Here is a 13,379-nt window from a genome sequence, read left to right on the forward strand (position 1 = left end):
AGAAGCTGTGGCCAGAGGGGTGTTGGAAAGCTGGGGTCCAAGGTCTGGGGAAAACAGCAGGCACATTTCCTGGAGTGTTGATGGGGGTGCCAGCATGACCTCTCCAGCCACTCGTCCCGGACCTCAGTGCCCACCAGGAAGCAGCAGGTAGTGTGGGTACCCCTGTGCCCTCCTCTTGAAATAAAATAAGCATGTCCCTCATCCCCCTCAAGACTGAGCCCTTTGGGTCACTACTTCCAAAACTCTTGGGCCTTTCGCAACTGCAAGCATACTCCCTGGTTCATGAGCCCTTCCCGACTCACCCATTTGACCCGGTCAAGACCTTTTCCATCACGACACACACCCTGTGGGCTGCTGTTAGCTCAGTGCCTCTGTGCTGGGCATCCCACCTGACTCCTTCAGCCACAGGACAAACAGGATTCCTGAGGTGTGGTGCCGCCAGCGATGTGATTTTGGACAAGACATTCCCTTCACAACTCCCATCTCACGTCTCCGGGTGTCCTCACACTCCCCCTCCACAGTCAAAATCTCACCAAGGAGTTGTCAACACTCCCTTCCCTTCTCACCCATCACGCAGTCAACAACACAATCAATCCATCTCAGCTTCTGTCTCCGTCTGGCTGTGTAACTACCAAGATCGCTGATGACAAGACATCCGTATTGTGTTCGGGTCTTGGAATCAAAGGCCGTTTTCTTTTCTCTTGAAATTTGATTTTCACATTAATGTTAAAAACAAAAGCTAAAATTCAACAAACCAAGAACAATGAATAACCAGACCATCTAGTTTAGCCTAATGGTTAGAAGTGTGTGTGTGTGTGTGTGTGTGTGTGTGTGCGCGCGCGCAACCCACCGAATGAGTGTTTTAACAGTCTACGTGAGAGAATTATTAGGAAGTCTATGTTTTGCTCTCTCCTGGCCACAAGGAAGCGCACTTCGGAAAGAAACGCGGGCGGAAATAATCTGAAAATTGGATTATCCTCCGGAGGGACGGCTTCAATTCCTGGCGGAAGTGAATGCCGCCTCACCAGGTCTTGGAAGTTCCAAATTTCACATTTTTATGCGGTCCCAACTGAAGGCATGAAAATTTTTAGTGCTACTCCTAGATATTAATAACTAGGAAAACACAGGCAGCCTCGGCTTTTTTTCAGTATTATTTCTCTGACGTGTCTTTAGTATCTTTGAAGGGCTAAACGCCGGAAGTGCTTGCCTTTTCTCTGTCAGGATGCGAAGTGACGTCCCATCGGCCCCCGCGCGGCACCGTCCTCTCTCTTCCCCGGCGCTGCCTACGGAGGTGGCAGCCATCTCTGACTCGGTGAGTGTTAATCGCTGGCCATCCGCGTCTCTGCGGCCTGCCTCTGGCCCCTTCGCTGCCTGTCGGGAAAGCTCGTCCTTCCCAGCAGTCGTTTGGGTGGGCATTGCCCTTCTTGGTCGGCTGGATCGCGTACAAGTTCCGAGTGAAGCGGCCCGGCGGGTGATGGAGGTTCTCTTCCCAGGGCCGCTTGTGCTCCAACGGAGGCCGCCTGGGGTCAGTCAGAGCTGCGGACAGCTTGTTTGAGCCCTGGGGGCGCAGGGCGCTGGTTGGGGCCAGACTATGCGGGGGTCCTAGGGGGCTGTGGAGCGACTGGGAGGGTTGCGGCCTGATTGCCCTGGCTCGAGTCCTCGGATCACCTCGCTCAGCCCTGTCTACTCACGTGTATTTGTCTGTTTCCACTGTTCGGCGCTCCTCCTCCTGTTTCTGGCCCTGGAGTTGCTGCTGTGGCGGGACCGCCAAAAAAAGCCGAGCTGCGAGCCGAATAGTGTAGTTAACCGAAATTCTGGTAGCGGGTCAGGATCTCTGGGAATGTGAAACTGCGTCTTGACCTTTGAGGATGCCCCTTTTGGCGGCATTCTCTCTTGGCTCTGACTGAGCAGGCTGACCCCCTAACCTCCCAGGATCGCATCTGGAGAATGGCTTGTATTCTGCCAGCTTCGGAGTCGGGAGGGAAAGCAAGCCTGGCAGAGGTACCCATTCCATTCCCAGTTTGCTCAGTATCTGGTGATTGGAAGACACTCTGCAACAAGAGTTCAAGCCCCCGGGTCAGGGCGAGAAAGCCTCTTTCCAAGAAGTCATCTTTGACGTGGTCTGTTGACTCTTTCTTGAAGGCATCATGGCCGCCCTCAGACCCCTCGTGAAGCCTAAGATCGTCAAAAAGAGGACCAAGAAGTTCATTAGGCATCAATCAGACCGATATGTCAAAATCAAGGTATGTGGCCCAGGATGGAAGTGTGTGTTGGGTGAAGATAGATGGTTCCTAAACAGGCTGTTGGGTTTCTGAGCTTTGCTAGATGACTGGTCTGGCTGGTGGCAGGGCTCTCTAGAACCCCAGGTGTCCCTGCCTCACCGCCACTCAGTCCCTTGATGTGTAAATTGGAATTTAAATGACACGGGGCATGGGCCTGTTTTGAGGTATCTAGAAGCTTATATTAGTTACATCTCAGGTGGCTTGATGACAATATGAGGGAGAGATTATATTTACTGCATAGGTGGGAAAACTTAGGTGCTGAGTGTGATGTTGAAAGCCGGGCTCCTCATCTTAATACACAGGCCCCTCACGGTTCATGGATATGTAGCCTGCTTTTTCTTTGCTTGGAAGGGGTGTGAATGTAGGTGTGTATTTATGCTGGTCAAATGTAGGAGCTCCTATGAAATCCTGTTACCCAAAGACAACTAGATGGCATATTTTCTTTTCATCTGGCCCTCTTTTCTCTCCTGAAGGCAGAGTTGGTGTCTTCACAGACACTAACAATGTGTTTTCTTTCAGCGGAACTGGCGGAAGCCCAGAGGCATTGACAACAGGGTGCGCAGAAGATTCAAGGGCCAGATCTTGATGCCCAACATTGGTTATGGGAGCAACAAGAAAACCAAGCACATGCTGCCCAGCGGCTTCCGGAAGTTCCTGGTCCACAACGTCAAGGAGCTTGAGGTGCTGCTGATGTGCAACAAGTGAGTTGGGTCTCACCTCTGGGTTCAGGTGTCAGAAGCCAGCCTGTGAGATCGGTTTGGGCAGGCAACTCTAGACCTTCTAGAATGCATTTGGAGGAGTCTTGTGTCCTCAGGAGCTTGGAGGATGCTTGTTGGGGACTCCAGAATGTTTCCTTTGCTGGGGGGGCAGTGGGGGGGTGCCCTGAAATTGTAGAGGCCTGGGACCTGAAAAGAGGTAATGGCTTTGCTTGGCACTGCAGCATCCTCTGGCAGTGGTTTTCAGAACATTACTTATGTGGGGGAAGGGGCAGGGATGAAATAGAGACCCCAGACCCAAGGGATCCTTAGTGCTGTGGCCACAGGAATCTTCAGAGGGCTACAGGAGTAGAGGAGTTGCTGCCTCGTTTGGGGAGAGCCCGCAGGCAGAGGACAGCACGTATTCTGAGGAATGTAGACACTTGGGGAGCACTGTGTATAAATGACCTATGGTTTTCTTAGGGCAGTGGGATGAGAAAAGCTTTTTCATGGGGGGTGATTTAGACAGTTTTGATCTGGATTGGGGGAAACGGTATGTTTTGGTTAAGCGGAGGAGAGTGTGTTTTCTTCCCCTACCTGTAGTAATTGCAGGCACAAGTAACAACCAACCAGTATTCTCACTTACCGTTGAGATTCTTTAGGTCAGGAAGTTAGGCATTAAAATGTTGGAAGTATTTTGGAAAGGATGGGCTTAGGAATTAATGTTGGATGCCCAGAGCGCACGGAGTTAGCAGGTTGGTAGAGAACTGTGACAGAAAGGTTCGGTTTAATCCCTTTTGTGTAGCAAAGATTGTGGTGCATATGTTGCCAGTTGCCATAAAGATAGGTGTGTTTTAAATAGTACCTTGGCAGTCTGTTATCAATAGCCACAGAAATACTCTGCATCTAATTCACAAATTCCATTTCTGGGCATTTATCTTTAAATAACTGAAACTTAAGTTGATCATTGCAGTAACTGAACACATCACTGTGATCGTGCTTATTAAATACACATGGATGAGGACCTGAGTGTTTTGTTTTTTTTTTTTAAAGATGGAAAGTGTGATACAACTTAAGTCTCCTTTAAGATAATTGCATGAGTAGACTTTAAAACAAAGCAGTTCTGTCTCTGGATTGGTTTGTCTCTTACTGTGAAGCTATTTTCCTGCAGAGTTCTTAACTCTGCCTGCTGCCTTTAGAGTCTGCTGAAATTCCTCCAGGGGTGTAGAGTGTCTTGTCTTAATCCACTGTTAATGGCATTTCCTTGCTGAAATGTGCTCATGATGAAATGTGCTCATGAGACCAATTTGTTGCCAACCTGGGGTGGGATGTGGCTGCAAAGGAATGAATAGACCAGTACCTGCCAAGTGCTCAGGAATTGTTCAGTGTTGTCATTCACTGAGTGAGTCTAGACATTGTTACTTTTCAGCTTGAATTTTGTCTGTAGTAAATGATGCTTATGGTCTGGGTGGGCAGCCCTTGGCTTAATCAGACTGTTGCATTTTGGTTGTTAGTTGCTTTGCAGAAGGTTTACCTGAACTTTTCACTGGCAAGGCCAAGCTCCCTGAAACTGCCTTGAGCTGTGCAGGTTGGCCCAGAGGGCTGAGCCATCCTGGCCTGGGTGGGCCTTGGTTTCCCTGTCTGTAAAATGGAGGTGATGCCTGGGTTGCAAGGCTGCTGGCAGGATTCAGTGAGGGGAGTCACTACCAGGGAACACTTAGGAGCTTGCTGCTACTACCATGGCATTAGGTGAGTCTGCAGCCCCTGCCTTTAGTGCTGTGGCTCTAAAAGCAAAGGAGCCAAAGCTCTCGCCCTCCCACTGGAACACTGTGTGCCTTCCAGGCAGGCCTCCTTACCGTGTACTGATTGTCTCTCCCAGATCTTACTGTGCTGAGATTGCTCACAACGTCTCCTCCAAGAACCGCAAGGCCATTGTGGAAAGAGCAGCCCAGCTGGCCATCAGAATCACCAATCCCAATGCCAGACTGCGCAGCGAGGAAAATGAATAGACAGCTCGTGTGCACATTTTGTTTGTGGTAATAAAAGCATAAAACCCAACCATCTGGCATCTCCCCCTTGGTTCTTAAGTCTTCAGTATGACAGCTTGCCACAGATTGGTCTTGTGCCTGTTCATGCTCTCTGGAACCTTCTGTTAGGAAGGGGTGTTTGTAAAGGACCTGTGATCTGCTCAGAGCAGGGTCGGTTCTGAGACCCAGATGGAAGGACCTTGCACTTGGAGCAGGCAGTCATTTTCAGCCTCACTTTGTAAAGTTAGAACAGAAGTTACCCTGTGTGGTTCTTAGGAAGACTGAGGACAATCAGGTTTCCCTTTCAACTGCAGCCGTAGATCTCAGGTAACAATAGCTAGGGTTCAGCTGTTTCATGAATTTTTATGAACCTTTTTTCCAACACACGGTTTAAGCAGCATAGGTCACGTGGGACAGGGCATGTGGCACTCTGGCACAGGACTGGGTTTAAACCCCATAGTAGTAGTAGATAGATGTCTCAGATTGATGGGTCCTGTTCAAAACCTAATCTGACAAAACATTTGTTGAGTAAATTATTGGTCATTTCATTTCTCTGAAAGACTTGGGAAGCATTCTGACAGTCTTAACTACTGAGGAGAGGAATTGTGCAGAGAAAATAACGGTGATTCAGGATCTGTCCTTTATTGACCTGGGATGGCAGAAAATTCTTTGGCCTGACGTTTACTGTTTCTGTGTCCTTGATACTAAAAAGTAAAGAGGACGGTTCACAAACCACCCAGTGACACGTTTGCTGATTTGCTACATAAGAGTCTGGGGGTTAGAAAAAAAATTACATCTTATTTCCTACCCAACCCACCTGGCCTTGCAAAACTGTAAAGCATTTTGGATGCTAAAGTGTGAAGAGCTCATAGAGGTATCTCGAGTTTTTCAGATGCCCAGCCAAAGCACTACTTTTGGCAGATCAGAACAGGTGAAATAGAGAAAGGGGAGCGGGGGAGTGACGACGTCTGGGACAGCGGCGGGGAGGAAGGCCGGCCCCCTGCCTCCTGTGAGCACGAGGGTATTTCTAAAGACTGAACACTGAGCAGGGACCCCCGGCTGGAGGGAGCCAGGCTAACCTGTGTGAAGTCACATCCATCTTCGTGGGAGGCCTGGAAGGACTACCACGCCCCCTCTGAATGACTGTCCTGAGTTAAAGGGCCCAACTGTTGGCAGCTCTGACAGAGCCTGTGAGTTGGGGTCCCTGGAGAAGGTGCCGGAAGCCCCGAGCAGGAGATGGAGAAAGGGCAGGAGTAGAGGCCTGCGTGGTAGGAGGGTGAGGCTCTGGCTTTGACTCTGGTGGGCCTCCTTGCGTGTCGGGGTCCCCAGGGGGTGGGTGCTAGCTGAGTTCCATGGAGTCTGTGCTGGGAGCCGAAACGGAATCCTTCTGGATGCTTTCAAAGAGGGCAGCCAGCTCGGGGTTGGATCGAATTTGGGACGAGAAGTCAGCCATGATGGGGCTCTTGCCCACTTCCGGGATGGTCAGCAGGGCGGCCACTGCCCTCATGGCCGAGCGCTTCAGTTCATCTTGCTTCTCAAACTCCTGTTTCACGGAACCAGCTTTGACCTAAAGTGGAAACGATGAGCTGGTCACCTATCATGTTGCCTAGCTCATGCCCCATCTCCTAGCTTCATTCACGGTGCTTAAAGGAGGCTCTTGGCACCGCTGGACTCGATGAATGGCTTGTTCTGACAGCCTGCTAGCTGACCCCTTCCCCCCACTCAAGTGCAGCCCGTCCTGCTTACCAGCCCAAAGCTGGCTCGCTTGCCCTCTGTTGCCTTATTCCCACCTTGCCCGCCTATTCAGAGAATCTCAGGAATTTCCCTACTGTTTATGGAATCAAGTCCAGGTTCCTGGCCTGCTCTCAGGACACTCTGTGACTCAACCCAGACAACACTCAGGCTCTTCCTGGTAGAGGTTAAGAGCTTGGCGGGCAGTGCTGGATTCAAATGGCTCTGCCCTTTTCTTGGTTAATTTGAACCCTTCCAAAACCCAAATTAGTTCTTGCATTTGGCAGGCATTTATTGGGTCCCCCTGGGTGTGACAGGCTTTTCTCAATGCACAGCTTTCCGTGCGCCTTCTGCCCCAGGTCCTCCCCGGACCCTGAGGCACTCCAGGGTAACTGCCCACTAGCTAGCAATCCTAAGTGTCTGACTCAGTTTCCCCATTAGGATGTTCAGTATCGCATGCCTGGTGGTACCCTGCACAAGGCCGGACACTCAGGAAATGTGTCATAAAGAGCTAGGTTTGAATGCCAGCTCTGCAAGTTACTGCGTAGCCTTAGTGACCTCTCTGAGCCTTTCTTCTCCTGTGTATAGAATGGTAAGAATAAGACAATGATAATGACTGAATAAAGTGTTTCACAGACCACCTGTATCTCTGGAGATTCCTAGTAAATGGTAACCATGAGCCATCTGCAGGGGACCTGGCAGGTACACACAGGGCTGGGCAGGGGGCTTACCTTGGCAGTGCAGGTGGCCCTGAGGGGCTCGATGAGCCGGTCCACCCTCTGCAGGACGGGCACAGGACACAGGGTAGCCAGTCGGGCGAGCATGATGAAGGTCAGCATCTGACCACGGGAAGGAAGACAGTTTTTGGTGAAATAGCCCAGGACCGAAAGGAGCAGGCCCTTGGGGAGAGCAGAGGTCTGGACCCGACCCCCAGAACTCAAAGTAGCAGCCGGCCTGCCCGTCGCACTGATCTCTGCTGGCACTCACCAAATACTGGCTGGCTAAGGAACGTTTTTGTGTGTTTGCCCAGCAAACACTGAGATTGACAACACTGGCTCTTAAGTGTGTGGAACTTTCAGGTGATTACCACTCCATTTATTCACTTTTATATTGTCTAAACAAACACAATTAACGACTTGATTATTTTACATTGGTTTTTCATTATAAAAGGGATTCATGCTCATTGTATATATATTAAAAAGCTCCAAGAGGACAGAAGGTGAAACCTGTCTCCCTGACAGGTAATACAACGGCCCACACTTCTACAACTCACCATCTGACAGTGGGCCTGGGCCACCTTCCACGGCGGCCCACAGACCTCACCGCAGCAGTGTCAGGACCCGTGACGGGAGGCGCCCAGTGCACTGAGCCAGTTCCCCATGAGCAGGCATTTGGTGGCTGCCAGCGTGCTGTGGAGAACCACCTCTCGCCTAAAACTCTTGGAACGTATGTTTAGGAGTCAAGTCCACGGAGTCAGTTCACAGAGTGAATTCCACACTTTGAAATGTGCCTAGGGCTTCCCTGGTGGTTCAGTGGCAAAGAATCCACCTGCATGTGCAGGAGACACGGGCTCATTCCCTGGTGTGGGAAGACTCCCCATGCCGCACAGCAAGTAAGCCCGGGAGCCACAACCACCGAGCCTGCATTCTGGAGCCCCAGAGCTGGGAGCACCCTACACTCTGTGCTCCACAATACGGAAGCCACACGCCGCAACCAGAAAGTAGCCTCCACACGCTGCAACTGGAGGAAAGCTCGTGCAGCAACGAAGACCCAGGACAGCCACAAATAAATCAAGAAATAAAAACGTGAAACGTCTCTAAGTTCTATTATTTTTGTAATTCTGGCCAAACCAACCTCCCAAGGCCTTGCCCACTCCCACCAAAGGTGTGCGAACTGGGTTCTTTTTCTTCCTGGAAAAGAACAAAGCGGGGGACTTCCCTGGTGGCCCAGTGGTTACGACTTGGCCTTCCAGTGCAAGGGGTGGGCATGGGTTTGATCCCTGATTGGGGAACTAAGATCCCACATGCCATACTGTGCAGCCAAAAAGATAACAGAACAAAGCGACTACTTTTGTGGGGGTGACTGGGGCAGGTGTGGGGGACAGACGGGCAGTGTCCAGCGGGGGCTCCTCCTACCCGGATGTCGTAGTGGTCCTTCAAGCCGTCCTCCACGTGGTTCAGGAACTCGCAGACGTCCAGCTGGCCCAAGCAGCTCTCCAGCAGTGAGTACATGCACTCGAAGGCTGCCTTCCGCACATCTAGCCCATCGTCCACCGTGTGCTTAAAGGGCCCCATCTCCACCTGCAGGAAGGAGGGTGGGAGGAAAACGGGCTGGGGACTGTGACCCCGGGGCACGGAAGACACCTCCCCAGGCTCCCGCTGTGCACCCCTCCCTCTCTCATTCAGTACTGTGTCCTGTCTCCAAATCATGCCTTAGACTCCCCAGTCTCCATGCCTGTGCTCAGCCTGCAAAGCCTTTTGATAATGATAATAGTAACAGTAATTCTAATAACAATTATTATAATCCACTGAACAGGTATGCTCTGCCAGGCACTGTGCTGACTGCTGGAAAGATGACACTTGACCAAATCATCTCAACAGTCCCAGGAAGACTGTGTTACTATAAACTCCGTTTAATATATGAGGAAACTAAGGCTCAGAAATGTTAACTTGCCCAAGGAGACGAGCTCAAGTTAGTAAGTGGTTCAGTCAGAATTAAAAATCCAGGTCTCTTTGACGTTGTTAAAACCACAAGGGTTTGCTTTTAGTGGTAAATTCTTACTCACCCCTCAAAGCCCACTTCAAATGCCTTCTCCTTTGGGGGAACTTTCCTAATCTCTAAACAGAATCGGATCTTTCTCCGAGATGCTAGGTGGTTCAGACCTCTTTATATCACGCAAGGACTTGTCTATTAAATCACTTTAACTCTCTGCCTCTTAAATCCTAACTTTACCATGTGGGCTCTAAGTAATTTCAATAATCAGGAGGCCATTAGCAAACTGGTGGCTTGTGTCTGGGCCAGCTGAGTCCTGGCGCCCAGGCGCAGGTCTGGTACCCCTTGAACACCTGCTGAATGTCAAGTGATCACAAGAGTTGCCCACATTTAAGCGCTGACTGTGTGCCAGGAGCAGTTCTGAGCACTTGCAAGATTTAGCTCATTAAATCGTCTCAACAACTCTATAATGTGGACCCCATTATGTCTTTCCTTTGGCCTGTTTGGAGAAACTGAGGCTAAGAGAGGATTGGGGCTGCCCCGGCCAGGATCCACAGCCAGGAAATAGAGGAGCAGAGTGGACCCTGTGGGCCAGCGCTTGCTCTGATGAACCTGACCCTAACCCTCTCCCCAGCCCCAGCAGTCCGGCCTGAGGGCTCCTGGCTGTGTTCTCCCCCGGCTTCACCTCTCGGATGAGGTCACGGCGGATCTTTGTCTCCTGGTAGAGGAAGGGCAGGATGTCGTCCAGCAGGTCGCGGACCAGCGAGGGCTTGTTGTGCACGGCGGAGTTGAAGAAAGCCAGGGTGGCCCGGCGCACGTTCAAGTCCGGGTCCTGCAGGCTCTCCATGAACTCTCCTGGCAGCGAGACCAGAAGCGGGGGTGAGGGGCGCCACAGCCACAGCCAAACACCCAGCTGTCCACACCCCACCTTGCTTCTCTGGTTAACAGGGGCCACTCAGACCTGGCTGGACGGGTATGGATGTGTTCTGAGCATCTGCTTTACACAACAAAGTCCAGAGAAGAAAGTGGACTTGAGTGTGGCCTGGGTTTAAATCTATGCTTGACCATGAGGTTACTGTGGGACCTTGAGCCACCTCAATGTCCTCATCTGTAAAATGGGGGTAACAGCTGCACCTACACTGTAGGACTGGTTTCAGGATTTAAAAATGTGGTAATGTCTAAAAAGCACATGGCAGAACAGCGAGTGAGGACTCTAAATGTTACCTTGATGTTATTTCAGATGAAGACACCTGAAGATCAGAGAGGTAAAGAGACTTACACAAAGTCACACAGCATTTCTTTGAGCATACACCTTTTTTGTGTAGGTTAGACTTTTTAAAGACTATGTTCATGTTTTATGTATTCAATAAATAAATCAAGAACGAGAGGGGTCCCTAAAAAAAAACTATTTCAAATGATATAAGTACCCAGGTTATGAAGGAGAACAACTCATCTAAGTAACTCCAAAGTATTGTGACAAGATGCCCCTCAGGCTAAAGATGAAAGAATTATAACTGAATACTGATTTTTCACAGATAAGGGTTAGCAATTCTTGTGACTACCTTCTGTGTATTCCAGGATTAAGTGAGTAAATATCTTGTGGAAAATAGAAGCTGGCATTCTCCCATAACAGAAGGGTACATGGAAAAGGAGAAGGCAAGCATGAACCCTGTGGTGCTGGGCGAGAATAGGAGGTAACCCGTGTACACAGGGGTTACTGTGTAATACACATAATAAATACCATTCTCCACTAAAAGGAATCAGGGCTTCTTGGAGAAATGGTTGATTCCAGGGACGAGACAGGAAAGCTTCAAGATGGGTATGGAGCATCTTATTGTGCAAAAGATAAGGATATGTGAAAAGAATGATAGAAATATGTCAACAGAACATAGGAACCAGCATGAAGGTCTCCCACTGGCTAAATGTGAGACAGTCTTGAGAATCTAAATAAAAGACAGTAATAGATTATAATCCACTGAAGGAAATAAAAATCCCTGAGTCTATAATGATATGAACAAATCAGTGAATAAAAAAATGGGGGAAAACAAAAAGTTATTCCTGAGAATAAAATGCAAACTAATAAATATGGAAGGAATGCTGAAATTAGAAAGTTGTTATTGTCATAACTGTCAATAATCATTTATTCAGGCAAGAAAGCACAATACATGCAAAATGTAGTGTGCAAAAATTTGATGGGGAAGAAGATATTTCAGTAGGCAGAAGATCTAAAGACATTCCTCAAGGAAGGCATACAGATGGCCAAAACATGCTCCACGTCACTAATGATTAGAGAAATGCAAATCAAAACGACAATGAGCTATCACCTAACACTGGTCAGAATGGCCATCATCAAAAAATGTACAAACAATAAATGCCAGAAAGGATGTGGCAATAAAGTGACCCTCCTACACTGCTGGGGGGAATATGAATTGTATAGCCACTATGAAGCACAGGATAGAGGTTCCTTTAAAAACTAAAAACAGAACTATTACTACCATGTGATCCAGCAATCCCACTCCTGGACATGTAACTGCGGAAAACTCTTAATTCGAAAAGATACATTCATCCCCATGTTCACTCCAGCACTATCTCCAACAGTCAAGACATGGAATCAACCAACATGTCCATCAACAGAGGAGTAGATAAAGAAGATGTGGTACACATACATATTGGACTATCGAATGCATGTGCGACCTCATGGAGTGCAGACTGCCAGGCTCCTCTGTCCATGGATTCTCCAGGCAAGAATACTGGGGTGGGTTGTCATGCCCTCCTCCAGGGGATCTTCCCCACCCAGGAATCAAACCTGTGTCACTTACATCTAACTCGCACTGGCAGGTGGGTTCTTTACCACTAGTGCCCCCTGGGAAGCCCATAATGGGCTATTACTTAGCCACAAAAAAAGGATGAAATAATGCCACTGGCAGCAACATGGACGGACCAAGATATTGTCATACTGAGTGACGTAAGTCAGATAAGGACAAATACAATATTGCTCATGTGGAATCTAGTTTTTAAAAATGATACAGATAAACTTATTTACAAAACAGAAACAGGCTTACAGATGTTGAAAACAAACGTGGTTACCAAGAAGGAAGGGGGAGAGGGATAAACTGGGAGATTGAGATTGACATATACACACGACTATATATAAAATCGGAGAAGGCAATGGCACCCCACTCCAGTATTCTTGCCTGGAGGATCCCAGGGACAGGGGAGTCTGGTGGGCTGCCGTCTATGGGGTCGCACAGAATCGGACACGACTGAAGTGACTTAGCAACATATATAAAATAGATAACTATTAAGAACCTGCTGTATAGCACAGGGAACTTTACTCAATACTCTGTAATGACCTATATGGAAAAAACTCTAAGAAAAAAGAGTGGATTTATGTATATGTATAACTGATTCACTTTGCTGTACACCCTAAAGTAACACAACATTGTAATGTTACACTCCAATAAAAATTTTTTTAAAAAGGAAGAAAAATCAAGACCAAGAACAGGGTGGAGAGGACCGAAGTGGGCAGAGGGGAGGGGGTGCTCACCAATGAAGGTCTTCAGGAGGGGATCGATGGGGTGGGGCTGATCGGAGATGAGGTACTTAACTGCTGTAATGACGGTGCAGCGGGTGTGTGGCCGACCTGCAGGACGGGAGGGGTGGCATTGGCAGGGGCACAGCAGGTCCTGGACACCCCCGGCCTGGGGGACGCCAAGCTTCCCCTCGCCTCCGTGGGAGACGGGATCGGAACCTCTTCGCGTGCAAGCCTACACATCCATCTTTGAGGAAGTCAATTACCACTTTCCTTGGCAGCCCACAATCGCTCCTGAATTCCAGCTGCAGCTGAGACGGTACAACTGCTGGTTCTCAAGCACCCACCCCAAGGACACGAACAGAGAATAAGAACCCAAGATGGGGCTCAACCCGAAAAA

The 13,379-nt window shown here is 49.2% G+C and overlaps 2 protein-coding genes and 1 non-coding gene across 4 annotated transcripts in view; 2 read left to right on the forward strand and 1 right to left on the reverse strand.

Annotated features, from left to right (window-relative positions):
• The first annotated feature begins 1,268 nt into the window (after window positions 1–1,268).
• RPL32 (ribosomal protein L32) lies at window positions 1,269–5,035 on the forward strand. Its single transcript, NM_001034783.2, has 4 exons — window positions 1,269–1,312; window positions 2,143–2,243; window positions 2,802–2,983; window positions 4,857–5,035. Exons 2-4 carry the CDS (start codon window positions 2,148–2,150, stop codon window positions 4,984–4,986), a joined length of 408 nt encoding a protein of 135 aa, NP_001029955.1. The 5' UTR covers window positions 1,269–1,312; window positions 2,143–2,147; the 3' UTR covers window positions 4,987–5,035.
• Window positions 1,923–2,062, forward strand: LOC112443561 (small nucleolar RNA SNORA7). The gene has a single exon (XR_003031972.1). It is a non-coding gene; the product is annotated as a small nucleolar RNA SNORA7 (small nucleolar RNA).
• Window positions 5,036–5,587: 552 nt separating the features above from the next.
• The window catches only part of CAND2 (cullin associated and neddylation dissociated 2 (putative)), a 28,429-nt gene continuing 20,637 nt past the window's right edge, over window positions 5,588–13,379 (reverse strand). The window contains 5 exon segments of one of the 2 annotated variants that reach the window (NM_001206543.1): window positions 5,588–6,571; window positions 7,467–7,574; window positions 8,871–9,035; window positions 10,133–10,326; window positions 12,401–12,442. In NM_001206543.1, the coding sequence (NP_001193472.1) occupies window positions 6,344–6,571; window positions 7,467–7,574; window positions 8,871–9,035; window positions 10,133–10,326; window positions 12,401–12,442 (737 nt within the window). In that variant the 3' untranslated portion in view covers window positions 5,588–6,343. 2 annotated transcript variants of the gene reach the window in all.

The sequence above is a fragment of the Bos taurus genome, chromosome 22 (assembly GCF_002263795.3).
Source record: "Bos taurus isolate L1 Dominette 01449 registration number 42190680 breed Hereford chromosome 22, ARS-UCD2.0, whole genome shotgun sequence".
Classification (NCBI taxonomy): domain Eukaryota; kingdom Metazoa; phylum Chordata; class Mammalia; order Artiodactyla; family Bovidae; genus Bos; species Bos taurus.